Consider the following 13,958-nt stretch of genomic DNA (forward strand, 5'->3'; position numbering starts at 1 on the left):
AAGATCTGACTTGTGAGGGCAAAAAAGTGCAACTCTGAAGGATGTTTGGCACAAACAAGTTAGTAGAGCAACTTGCGGAGAACTAAGCCCGCGGTACAAATTAGCAGTTGTGAGTTGTCACTGCCACGCGAATGACGCGGCTTGAGATGAGTGCAACTTTTTTGATAGACGGGCAGTAGAAAACACGCTCACTAAAGCAGGTGTAAATGAATATTTGCAGTTGCGTGACAAGTTATCCCTTGGCGTGGTGTATTCGCAATGGAATACTCGAAAAATTTGAACATTTTCAAAAAAAAAAATCGCATGAAAAACCGTAATTTTTACTTGAGTTGTTTACTCCATTCCGTGATTTTTTTTTTCGAAGCAAATGGATTCAATGTTTTCCTTGCAGATTTCAATCCTGACTTTACTTTCTTAGTCATAAACTATTTCCAGATGTTCATTAACACTCTGATGACAATGGACGCCTTTATCTTATTTAGGTTGTGATAATTGGTCCACACATGCATTTAGCATATCAGAACAGCTAATCACGGGCACGAGAATTTTCTACGCAGTTATGTTTACCCAACAGCATTGAAAGGTGTTGTTAAGGCTTTACCCCGGCGTCCTTCCATTATGCTGCACTAATGTTAGCTGACGTGCTCGTTTAAAAGTTAATGACCTAGAATTAATCGTTCAAAATAATAATTAAAAATTTCCATAGGCATGTTGTCATACCCCGATGGCATCGTTTAACCCGGGTTGATCGTGGGTGACCCTAAATTAAAAACGTTACTTAATCCACCCTTAGGTGGTTGGCGCCTTCCTCACATTTAAAGGGTGCTATCCAAAATGCAAAAAGTGCGTAAATAACACTTAAGACAGCATTTTCATCAAAATATCTGAGACCCGGCCTCGAAAAAGTGCGTATGTAACACTTACGTGCTTATAACTTTTGATAGGGTTGTCAGATCTTCAATGTTTTGGACGCGTTGGAAATTTCTGAAAATGTATAGCATGACGGGTTTTCTTACAAAAACCACCCTTTTTACAATCTTCCCGACTTTTGTTAGAATCGTTTTTGTAGCATAACTTTTGAAGTATTTTACTAAACTTTATAATTTTCAATAGCGACTTATGGGACCCCAAGACGGATCGAATGACGCCAAAACGGACAAAATCGAGATAATCGAGTGACAATTTTTTGATCAACATCCCACCACACACACATAGACATTTGCTCAGAATTTGATTCTGAGTCGATAGGTATACATGAAGGTCTAATTGAGAAGTTCATTTTTCGAGTGATTTTATAGCCTTTCCTCAGTAAAGTGAGGAAGGCAAAAATGTCAAGCCTGATAAAAGCTCGTCAAGTCTCGAAAAAAAAAAACTTCACAATGACCTGTAAACATCCATATCCACCTCCACCAGCTGACCTGGTAGTAGTGAGTTATCAGCCGATAAAACTTTCCACCGCCGGAACAGTGCATTAAATTGATCACGTGACGTAACACAATTGTGCTGTCGCAAATAAACGCGGCCAACATGCGATGTGAAAAGAGTGTAATTCTAGATAGGCTTCGCACAGACGCCGGCCAGTGCAATGAGCCGGCACCTGCGGTAAGGGATTACCGGCAAATGACAAGTTGCAGCGTACTACCAAGGGCTAACCCTTGGCTTTTCAAAAAAAATATTAAAAACACTTTTTTTAGTTTTGCAGTAGATTTTTTTTTACTTCTGCATAAAATATAAACATATAAATAGAGAATATTTTTGTTTTTCGAAACGTCCTTCGGACATGGGCTAGCCGACGCCCGCGAAGAGAACCTCGAGTTATTTATAACGCAGTGAAAGACCGCACACCTAATCCATTTAAGTTCAACGCCAGACCTTCCCAAGGTTCGTTTTGCTGACGGGGCTCGGCAGGCTCATGTGCGAAAAGTAATTTGCGACTCTACTCTGTAGTTGTCGGCAGGTTAGGCTGGTTCAAAATTTCACACAATATGGCCTTCTTAGGAGATCTTAGAGTACAATAATGTAAACAATCTATTGAATTAGAAATTGGTATTTAATATAAAGAATTTGGCATTTAATATCGCATAGCTGCAAAATTTTAATAACATGCCCCTCGGAAATTGAGTTTGTTTTATTGATTTGAAAAGCATTTAAATGCTTCATACAATTGGACTAATTGCCATCCAATCGCAAGCTGCACGAAATCGTTTCTCCATCGAAACTTATGAATCAGCCTGCACTGCACTAGGTCGGCGTTTAGTACATCCATTAAAATCATGCTAACCAGCAAATGCAGCACACGTGTAGGCATGTGTTTGCCTGTATTGTTTAATTAGATAATATCCATTTATCTACACGGTAGCTCATTCTACAAAAGGGAACGTCGTCGTTATATTTAGTACAATTCTAATTAAACTTAGTTGTGTTATGACGAATTCAATCATGAAAAATTAAATGTGCAATATTGTATGGTTGATGTGGAAAGTATTTGCCACATCACTGTAGTGGCTTAGAATTTCTATGAATTATGATAATTAAGATAAAAAAATTATGATAATTTCATATCGAATGGTATATCACAATATTTAAAGATTGCTGAACAAAGCTAGAAGCGTTAGATATTCTGTATGTTATTGTTTCGAGTAATACGTTATCCAACATCAAAATAAAGAGATACTTAGGAAAGAATCATTGTGTGGGCTTCTGAGTTAATGTAAATTCGAAAAGTACATTAAATTTCCCTTTAAATGACACGTTCCAAAGTATTCCCAATTATCAATTCCTAACCAACTGGAGCTCAGACATTCATCACATGGTGAAACCCAGTCTGCATTCCGCAAAAATCATTTTAGAAAATTTTATGCTGGTTTTAAATTTTGGTTGAAAATAAAAATTTACAAAATCTTATCACAAAAAAAAAGTTATCCAGGACCATAAACCACGTGGACCCTTCTTTTAATCTCATATGATGAGGGCTTAACTGTTAAGAGCACACAGTAAAACTATTTTTAAATCTTTTTGCAGGGCATTAAACTTAACTTTTTCATCAACTAACAAAATAAATATGAAGACAATTGGATGTACCATTGCCGAGATATAACTATTTTAATATAGCAGTTTCAAAAAACGGGTACCACGATTTCTCAGCACTGCTTTGACCAAATTGGCTTTAAATTTTGGTTACGACTCGTTAAACCGGTCCTGTATGCATGACGAAGACCGATTTTCAAAAACTTAAGCTGAAAAAAGAGAAAAATATTTTTATGTTTTTCGTATAAAAAATCGTCAGTTTTTAATTTTTGTTTTTTTTTTAATGCAAAATTTCAAAATCAGTCTTGAGAGTCTTCATCCCAAATTTCAGCCAATTTGGACCATCCCATCTCGAGATATCGTGGCACCCGTAAATCGACTCGGTGTTCAGAACAAAAACGCTAACAAAGTTTAACAGTTCGCTTTGGGCATGGCAAAATTGTGAACTTAAATCGTCTCTTACTCCAGTTCAGTCACAGAATATCTTTGTGAAACTTTCAGGAGTGATTGAAAATCATCTTTTTTGTGAATTTAGTGTATTTTCTGTAATAGAAAATTTTGTGATTTTCTACATGTATGTAACCCCTTAACAAAAGTAGCCAACAATATCTTATCACTTGCGCTAACGATTTCAAAGCGCTTAAGATATAAAATTGCTTCCAACTACCGGCAACATGTTCTTTTGAACATTAGTAAGTCACTCACTTGAAAAATAATCCCGAAACATGTAAATAGCTAGCAAGCGCCATAAGAAAAAACAAACGCGCCAAGTCTTTTGACGTTTGAATTTTGACGACCCATTCCAATCGAAGGCTGAAGTAAACCGAGCGAGAAGCAAAGGCAAGTAAAGAACAAAGGGTGGCCACCAACACCACCAGCAGCACCAGTAGAGTTATCTACGTGCGCAATGCGCATGTATTGCGTGTACGTACACGGAAAAGATTGAGGTTAAACTTTGTACCCACCAGCAAAACTAATGGGATGCTAGTGTACGTGAGCTTGGGCTTAGATAACTCTGTTGGAGTGAGCCTGAAATTTCATCACAATTGGCAGCACTAAGCAGACCCAAAAGAGCGCTGGAAGAAAAAAGATCTAAGCTGAAAATAGGAAAATGAACGTGGCCCAATGCATTCTCGACTGATTAGAATACATTTGGGATTTTTTTTAAATGCTTTTAAAAGGAATAGAAAAACGTTTAGTAAATGTGACAATAAACAGAAATGTTCACAAAAAGTTGCTCTACTAGTAGGTGTACTTGGTTTTACTAAATTTCAAGGAACACACCAGATAATCCAGCATCATTCAAACACGACCACTTATTAGGCTTAAAATGCGTATATTTCCCCTATACACGTGTTATGAAAGGCCGTCAAATTTTGCTCCAGATATTAAATGTTTCGCTGACTTCTTGCACTTGACAACAAGCCGCGATTCGTTATTTTTTGTTATCACTCTCGTTTGTTCAATCGCGCTTGGGGTGGGGTGAGATAGTTTGGGCAAATTGCGGAATTAAATTGAATTTTATAGCTTTTTTTGGCCATACCGGCCAACGTTGTAGTGCGGTCACGATCATTTTACGGCCCGGAGTTTGGGGCACCCTCTACTGTTTGTTCATTAAAAATCTCGCGTTATTTAGAATATTCTGTGACGACCGGACCTTGGCTGGATGTGCCGACCTTGACTGCTGATAAATCTTATTGCAAAAAATTTAGCACCGTCTCGCCTTGATTGCTGTCATGATTCTGGGGCAGTTTGTGTGTGTGATACATTTGCTTAAACCACAGACTAATAAGATGTGAAACTTTGAGTAACTTTTAGTCATAATTCTTAATTTAACAGTTTCACGTTAGATTAGTTTTTTGTTTTACCTAAGTTAACATAATAGATCATCTAACTAACCGAACTGACTGTGATTGAATCTAAAGATAAGACCAAACTGCATGTAATTTGAACAGACAAATAGACGAGAAACTGTGAAAAATTTGTTGAAGAGTAAGACCTTTTTCATCGTTACAATTTCAATTTCATGCCTGTTTGTCTGTAGAAATATCATCTGTCAGTAGTTTTGCTAGTTATTTCAACATCACATATATTATACAAATATTGCAGTGTTACTAACAAAATGTGAATTTTCTCTATTCTCTTTCTTCGTTATATGCCTGCTCTCTCTCGAATTGGAATGAAAATCACGACAAACCATCATCTGGTCTCGAAACTCAAAATTTGCTGCTTGATTTGCCTGTGTGAATGCAAAAATAAAAAATAAAAAACATCAACAAATCAACCAAACAATTCGGAACTGCTTCAACGTGTACTGTGCGCAACAACTACATAAAACAATACAAACAATCAAACATGCAACAAAACAAAAAAACAGCTGATGAAACTCGCACAAACCATCCTCGGCGAAAAGCTGTTCACCCTGATCATGAAGTACACATTCTACGGTCATTTCGTGGCTGGTGAAGATCAAGTCAAAATTGTTCCAACACTCGAAAGGTACATTGCCAGCGGCCAACGACCAGTCTGAATTTATTTTCTTTTTCTTTTTTTTCGCTTTTTTCTTTTCTTTTCCGTTTTTTCTCTCTTTTCCATGGTTTTGGTATAATTTTAAAATTTAAAATAAAAAAAAATCCGTGTGGGGCCCCTGCAGATCATGAAGCTGACCAAAGCCATTATGGGGGACAAGCTCTTCGTCCAGCTGATGAAGTCGACGTTCTACGGACACTTTGTCGCCGGGGAGGACCGATTCCTGATCGTGCCGACGCTTGAGAGGTTTCTACTCGTCTCACACACACACACAAGTCACAGAGCAGCAGAGGAACTTTCTTGCTTGGCCCCCCTCTTTCGCATTTTGTTTGGCGTTCTGAATGATGAATAAGCAAAAAATACGCAAGAATTTTCCTTTCATTTTCACGTTCTTAATAAATGTGTTGTTGAGTGTACAGGAAAAGAAATAATCATGCTCAAACTTTGGACGAACAAATTTGGCACTTTATATTGCTTAAATTCAAAATTTACGTGACGTAATCGCGTGCTGTTTTGTATTCTGAAAGAGGGAGAATTCAATGATTGATGTTATTCTTGTCACTAAAAATTACTTTTTCCAAATTAAAAAAAGTAATCATTTTCCAATAATTTGCTGTTAGTCTGTAAAGATACTTTCAATCATTGGCCTCTCTTTGTTATTTTTATTTTTTGTTTGTTTTAGAGAAAAAAAACAGCTCCAAATTTTTTTCAAGCTCTTTTGCAAAAAAGCTAGGAATATTTAGACCTTTCTTTCAAAAATAAGTCTAAGTTACGTGATGCTATATTTGAAGTATTGTTTCCGAGACTATTTGATTTTTTGATCCATTTTATGAAATTGTTCAGCACTTATAACATTTCTTATGGATATTTTTCTTTAAATTCGAGATATCTAATTTTCAAGTAAAAATTCATCCTAACGAAAACCAAAATATCTCCAACTATATGTTTTTCCATGTAATTTTGCTCGCTGAATCTGCCCTTAAAATGCAGTCAATGTGTCATATTTTAGTCATAAAAAAAATTTAGTCAAAATATTAACACAATTTCAAGTTGATTGATTCCGACATTGCAAGTTGATTTTTTTAAATGTACAAAAAAAATAATAATATTATGTTTTGTGAGAATCAATTTAAATTTCTGCATCGATTTTTACACAATATCCATATTGGATTTTTTGAATTATTTGGAAAATACGGTTTTCTGTAAAAATTGTTGTGTTATTTTAAAACTTGTCACATTTTTAAAATAAGGTTTTATTTAAACCTTTTTTATATTTTTTAAATAAGTTCAATCCTCCTTTTAAATAATTTAAATAGGAATTTACTTAAAATAAGTTATCTTTGCTATCGTATTTCGATAGCGATAAAGTTACCTCCATCGTTATCGTCCAGATGATTGTGATAGAAAAATTGATATCATTATCGAACCACGATAAGGCTACCTTGGAATAATCTCGATTTGTTGTTTTTAAGTAGAACTCTAAAAATCACGCCAACTTCACCGTTGACAAGTCTGGGTTTTCTGCATACACATTTCATACAGCATTTCATACTGCATTTCAAAATCCTCAAGCTACCAACAAAAAACAAAAAACTGAACAAGATAACTGCATAGTAAATACTAAAAACGAATGAAGAAAACACGAAACAAGAGTACTTCAGTTTTCGTAGAACAAAAGTCCAGGGTGGCCACTCAAGTCGGGAAATCGGAAAAGTCGGGAAAAAGTCGGGAATTCGCCAAATTCCGCAAAAAATCGGGAAAAAGTCGGGAATTCTAGGCATACTTGTTTGAAAATTATTTTTCAATTCTTGAATAATTTTGTTTTTTGTTTTTTTTTTTTAATTTCCAATTGAATACACTGAATTATGCTTTAGTGTACAGCAAATTCTGATTTTCGTTTTCAGTTTATATTCACTGAAAAATGCACTACTGAAGTTTTCAGTTAGTTTTTCTGTGGAGCTGTCAAAGTTTGCAGAAATTTCAGCAAGTTTTCGTTTTCAGTAGTGCAGATTTCAGTAAATTTGACTGAATTCAGTAATGAGAAATTGGTTTGTAACTTACTTTAAATTTATTGTTCTTCCCACTATTTAAATATATTTGAGTAAGGAAAAGCTGTTTAAGACATCCAAAATCTTAATGAATACTGGATGCCTTTAACACAGATTTTTTATGAATCCAATTAGAGGTAAAGTTAATGAAAAAATAATATAAAAATAGAGAATAATGGCCAGCTTAGTGTTATGACAACTTGAGTTTGGCAATTGTTTTTTTGGTAAATATTTTTAATTGTTTATCTCAATTCATTAAGTATTAAGTAATTTATAATATGTATTTTCCAAGTATTGCCCTTGAACTTTTTTTGAGAGTATGGAAAAATTACCTACAATAGATAAAGCTTGATTTTCAGTTTTCGAAAAACTTAAATATCGGATAAAATCAAAAATTGATTTTTTTTTTACGTTTTGAAACCATGAAGAAAATATTGAAACTGCAAAAAAAAATGCAGGAAATTTTGAGTTTATTGCAATATTGTTTAAAAACATTATCTCTTCAAACATTTTGCTTAAAAAGTGGGAAAACACAAAACATATCAAACTGAATTTTCATTGAAAAAAAAAATAGTTAATTACTGGCTACTAGATAAATTAACATTGATTAAAAAATTCAGCATAAAAAATAAATTTTCGTAAAAGTGAACTTTACAAAAACATTTTTTATGCATTCCTTGGCATTTTTCTAAATCTTTTGAAAGATTAATAACATCAATTATGTTTATATCGATCTTTGGTTTAAAATGATGATGAAATTTAAAAAAAATAGGAGCGAAATTTTAATTTCAGTTATCTTTAAATTTTTGTCATTTCCAATTGAAACGAAGTATCAAAAAGTATACGTTTGCCAATTTAAAAAATAAAAAATAATGAATTTCCATTTTTGAAGTATTTTTTATTTGTTGTTCAGTTTCTGCATTTACAAAAATTGCCTATAGCTGGATTTTTTGTTTATTCATTTAGATTTTTTTCTCGGTGATTAGTATTGACTTTTTTTTATAGAAAGAGTTATGTTTGAAATCATTCTTTAGATAAGAAATGCCTATCATTTGAGCACTCTGGAAAAGTCGGGAATTTGAAAATGGGCTTTGAGTGGTCACCCTGAAAAGTTGACCTTTCTGAAAAAGAGAAAAATAATCGAAAAAATTGGGTATCATAAAAGAAGTAATTGATAGATAAATACAGTAGTTGTTCGATAACTGGGCTGCCTTTTAACTGTGCGCTCGAAAAAGCAGACAAACGTCAAAAAATCAAAACAAACCGAAATGACCGAGGGCTGATGCAACAATCATGTTGAATAAATAAAAACACTTTTTTCAAACTGTTATTTAAATTCAAGTCACAATTTGAGAAATATGAAAGCAAATCATTGTAAATATATTTAACTATTACTTTTATATTTCATCAGGGAAATTTTATGCATCGGTGGTCCCCTCTTATTTTTCGTTCAGCCCAGTTAACGAGCAGCATTTGGTGACTGGGCTACGTTCTCAGCCCAGTTACCAAACAAGTACTGTACTCAAAATGTTCCATGGTTTACGTCTGATTGTCTTTGGTTTTATGTTAAAGAAAATAATATTTTAAATATAATATTTATAATATAATATATAATAATATAATATTATTATAAAATTGATTGTGCACTGTTCAAAACAAGGTTCTGATTACATTTTCACTCTTGATTTGTGTAATGCTAGATCAGATATTTTTCATTATTTCGCAGAAATTTTCAATTTCTTGGCAGTAAGACCACCGACAAATAGACAAATAACTATTGAACAAATTTATCAGAATCCACATCAAAATCAAAATTGAACATTTCTCATCAGTGCCATCTACATTTGATTGCATGATCACACGAAATGTTGAATTGAAAGTTACCGTGGAAATTTACGTATTTTTGTCAGTGGAAAGACGTAGCATAAGAAATAATCAAATAAAGATAAAAAATAGAAATGTTAAAAAATGTACGTATTTCCAAAATCTTTGTAGCATGGACTAAGGCTGTAAATGCAATTTGAATTGCTTTTAACTTTGAATGGTTCCAACTAAATTTATTACGAGAAATATCTCATAATACAGCAATTCCATTCGAAAAGAACCGAAAACAGTTCTTCGATCGGGCTCAAAATTTTTCTGTGTTTTCTTCAAAATAGTATTTTTTGTTTGGCCATTAGGGTGACCTACATCGTGCTAGGGTGGTTCGAAAAATGACAATTTTCGTAATCTTTCGCAAAAACCACTTTTTTTTCCAAGTTTGAAAGAAGTTTCAAAAATCTAGCTTAACATTTTAAAAAGTCGTATGAAAACTAAAAATGGCGTTTTGGCCGTGTCTGGACTAAAGTTGCGTCTTTCAATTACGAAAATTTTGATACCCAAACATGTATAAGTCACCGGTGAAATTATAATGTAATAGGAGTTTTAGTGAAAAAAGTTGATTTTTTTGCGCGTCGAAAAACTCAGTTTTCATTTTCAAAAAATCAAATCTCGGAAACGTACGGTTCGACATCGCCAATTTTTTGATAAGTCATGTGAAATTTTCCGAGGAATCCGATAAAAATATTTTGAGCCACAGGGTCTTTGGTCCAGACACGGTCAAAACGCCAATTTAAGCTTACTTACGGTTTTTGCGAAAATTACGAAAATTGCAATTTTTCGAAACACCCTAGCATGATGTAGGTCACCCTAATGGCCAAACAAAAAAAAAAAATACGGATCTAATTATTTTGGCCGAGGAACCCCCGAAAAATTTTGAGTCCGATCGGAGAACTTTTTTTTGGTTTAGGCTCTTTTCAAATGGAATTGCTGAATATTGAAAGTAACAAATGCTTCAAATTTTAGTATCGGTAATACGAGACTTCTTTTTGAGATGTATTCTTTAAAAGGTCAACATTTCCATAGAATCTTCAAGTTCAACACAAAGGCATGCAATATTCTACATCGTCATCGTTTCAGAAGCTCAAATTCTCAATCAAAAATGAAAATTCTTCAATTCTATACCTTTGTACATCGACTCGTTTTTCGTTTGTTACTGTATCTGTTCATTTCTGTTTGTAACCTTCTTTCCGAGCTCAATCGAAAACTGCACAGCGTCGACTAATCACTGGATTTCCGTTTTATTTATTTTTTCGCTCTTGAAACGTGCGGTTCCATCAACGTTCCGGTACGGCGCAACCGTTTGATTCGCTCGGCCGGCTTGATCACCAGACTGCGATCGTTCGGCGTCAAGCCCATTCTTGACTACTCGGTCGAGGAGGACCTCTCCCAGGAGGAAGCGGAGAAGCGTGAAGTGGAGTAAGTATTACGCCGACAGATCTTATAGTTAGGAGCTTTTGTCAAGGGAATGATGGAAAGAGAGGAATCACAAATCCGTATAAATAATTTCAAGATTTTTCAGGTGTAAACCGAAAACGCGATCAAAAATTAAAGTGGATGAATAAGGCTTTTAACTGCATACTTAATTGTCGGTGTATAGGACGCCGCACTGTTTAATCATTTTCTGACGTAAATTAAATTTTGCAGTCCAAACCCAGTCATTGAATTGGAAAAATCAAATTCTTTTTCAAATTTTCTTTTCTTGATTTGTGTGCACCTACGTCGAAGACCAAGATTGTTTACTCTTTGCTCTTTGGTCTGACAGTCTTGGTCTGACAGATTTGGTCTGACAGCTTTATCATGGATTTTGGTCTGGCCTAGGCGAGGGATAGGACACAGCACCTTCCTGGCTTTTGTAGCTTTGACAGTTGTGACAGCGCCACCACGAATCGCGTGGTCATTTGAGGAACTAACGCTCGTTGTTTTGTCTAACGGGTTTCCAAAACACGTGACCACACGAACACGAGCTCGTCTTGTTGTGTCTAATCGCTAATTGCTTGCTCAATTCTTCGCAGGGCTTCTGTATCGTCCTCGGGGGCGAGCCTGTCCGGGGAGCCCGCCTCGGCCCAGTTCAGCGTGGACAAAACGTTCGCCGATCGGCGCTACAAAGTACAAAGTGCACGTACCTACTTCTACCTGAACGAGGCCACCTGCGAGCGGAACATGGAGACGTTCCTTGAGTGTCTGGACGCCGTCAAAGGTAGGTCACGCCCACAGACAATCAGACTTGTATATTTAAGGTTATTTAATGATAGAAACTGGCAAACAAACTGAAGTAAACTGGGTCGAAATTTAATCCTGTCCATCAATTTAGAACCATATGCCACGTACGACTGGTTTGGTGCCAAAAATTAATGCACAAATGAAGTGAAATGGCAAATTTGCCAACCCTCGTCACATGGTGGTTGTGTAATCTTTTGTTTTTTGGCACAAACTCTGAAAAATATTGTTTGTGCAACTTCACTTAACATCACGACTAAACTGAATGAATTTGCCAAAAAATTCCAAGTTCCTCGAATAAATTTAAGCTTCCGACGTGCTTATTATCCTCTTATGGTTGAACTCACATGTGAAAAGAAGTTTAATAATCTGAGAAGGAAGAGCACACTGAAACTGCACCCTCCTTGCTTTATAAATATTTCGACCTTGGAAACCTGAGAAACCGTTCCGAAGCAGGCAAGTCGGAGTGGCACAAATTTCTCTCTCCACCGAACTCATCGACTTTTTCGTCAAAAGAGCGTTGAACTAAATCAAAACGGGAAAGATTTATAGGGTAACGGTGGGACGACAATGAGAAAATCTTTGAAAAATTCAGTCATGCCCCGGTACCAGGCGTAAATTACATTCAAATACACGAATCGTCAATTTAACGGTAGATTTGAATGATCTGAAACTTACCACGGTAGTTTGAATTCACCACTGCTCTTTTGAGATTAAGTTGTCAATTTCAAGCATAATTGTCAAATTATCACAAATTGTTTAATGCTGCAGAAGTTACCATTGATTAAAAAAAATCATTCAGAATGAATCAATCAAATGTTGTTTTCGGCATGTTGTTGGTAGAAGCGTTTTACATATCTTGATTTAGTTTTAATTGCTGAGCAATTCTCTACGAAATCGGTCTTTTTTGAAGAATTTTAATTTTTGTATTTTTTAATCCGGCTGAAACTTTTTGGTACCTTCTGTATGCCCAAAGAAGCCATTTTGCATCATTAGTTTGTCCATATAATATTCCATACAAATTTGGCAGCTGTCCATACAAAAATGATGTATGAACATTCAAAAAAACTGAATCTTTTGAAGGATTTTGTTTGATCGATTTGGTGTCTTCGGCAAAGTTGTAGGTATAGATACGGACTACACTGGAATTAAATGATACACGGTAAAAAAGTTTTTGGGTATTTTTATTTAACTTTTTGTCATTAAAACTTGATTTGCAAAAAACCCTATTTTTAATTTTTTGATATGTTTTAGGGGACATCAAAATCCAACTTTTCAGAAATTTCGAGGTAGTGCAAAAAATAGTTAACCGAGTAATGTTTTTTTTTTAATCGATACTGTTTTCTTTAAAAAATCGAAATATTGGTCGCAAAAATTTTTCAATTCCATTTTCCAATGTAAAATCATTTTTTTTTTCATAAAGTGCACCGTTTTCAAGTTAAAGCCATTTATAGGTAACTTTTTTGAAAATAGTCGAAGTTTTTGCCCACTTTAAAATTTTTTATTTTTTTTAAGTTGAGAAAATTCTCTATATTTTGCTGTTTTGAACTATGTTGATACGACCCTTAGTTGCTGGGGTATTGCCATGCAGGTGATTAAAAACAGGAAAATTGATGCTTTCTAAGTCTCACCCAAATAACCCACCATTTTCTAATGTCGATATCTCAGTAACGGTGGCAGTGCGTGGCCGATTGGTTACGCTGTCCGCTTTGTAAGCGGATGATTCTGGGTTCGATTCCCATCTGCTGCAACCTTCCATCGGATGAGGAAGTAAAATGTCGGTCCCGGCCTTGGTTGTTAGGCCGTTAAGTCATTCCAGGTGTAGGAGTTGTCTCCATGCCATAAGTACAAACAACACACCAAACCAAGCCTACTCCGGTGGAATCGCTGGCGGCGGTTGGACTTGCAATCCAAAGGTCGTCAGTTCAAACACTGGGGTAGAAGGTTCCTTGGAGTAAAAAGAGGTTTGGGTGTTCTCCCCATTCAAGCCTTCGGACTCCTAGGTTCGAGCAGAAACTTGCAATAGAGACCACAAAAGACCCGGGGGTCGTTAATGTGGATGGTTTGTTTGACTTTGATCTCAGTAACTAATGGTCCGATTTTCAATGTTAAAAATATGAAACATTCCAGAATTTTTTTAAATCAAGACTTAAGTTTCAAAAGGGCCAAACATTGAATATTACGCCCTTTTGAAATGTTAGTCTTGATTTTAAAAAAAATTGAAAATATTGTTTTCGAAAAAAAACTTCCGTGGCA

General features: G+C 35.1%; 1 protein-coding gene across 3 annotated transcripts in view; it reads left to right on the forward strand.

Annotated features, from left to right (window-relative positions):
* Positions 1-13,958, forward strand: part of LOC6042272 (proline dehydrogenase 1, mitochondrial) — a 57,767-nt gene that overhangs the window by 12,296 nt on the left and 31,513 nt on the right. The window contains exons 1-4 of one of the 3 annotated variants that reach the window (XM_038259675.1): positions 5,405-5,526; positions 5,681-5,802; positions 10,815-10,901; positions 11,498-11,682. In XM_038259675.1, the coding sequence (XP_038115603.1) occupies positions 5,684-5,802; positions 10,815-10,901; positions 11,498-11,682 (391 nt within the window). In that variant the 5' untranslated portion in view covers positions 5,405-5,526; positions 5,681-5,683. Of the gene's footprint in view, positions 1-5,404; positions 5,527-5,680; positions 5,803-10,814; positions 10,902-11,497; positions 11,683-13,958 lie in introns of those variants that run through there. The other 2 variants (XM_038259674.1, XM_038259673.1) reach the window with 2 other exon arrangements.

The sequence above is a fragment of the Culex quinquefasciatus genome, chromosome 3 (assembly GCF_015732765.1).
Source record: "Culex quinquefasciatus strain JHB chromosome 3, VPISU_Cqui_1.0_pri_paternal, whole genome shotgun sequence".
Taxonomy (NCBI): domain Eukaryota; kingdom Metazoa; phylum Arthropoda; class Insecta; order Diptera; family Culicidae; genus Culex; species Culex quinquefasciatus.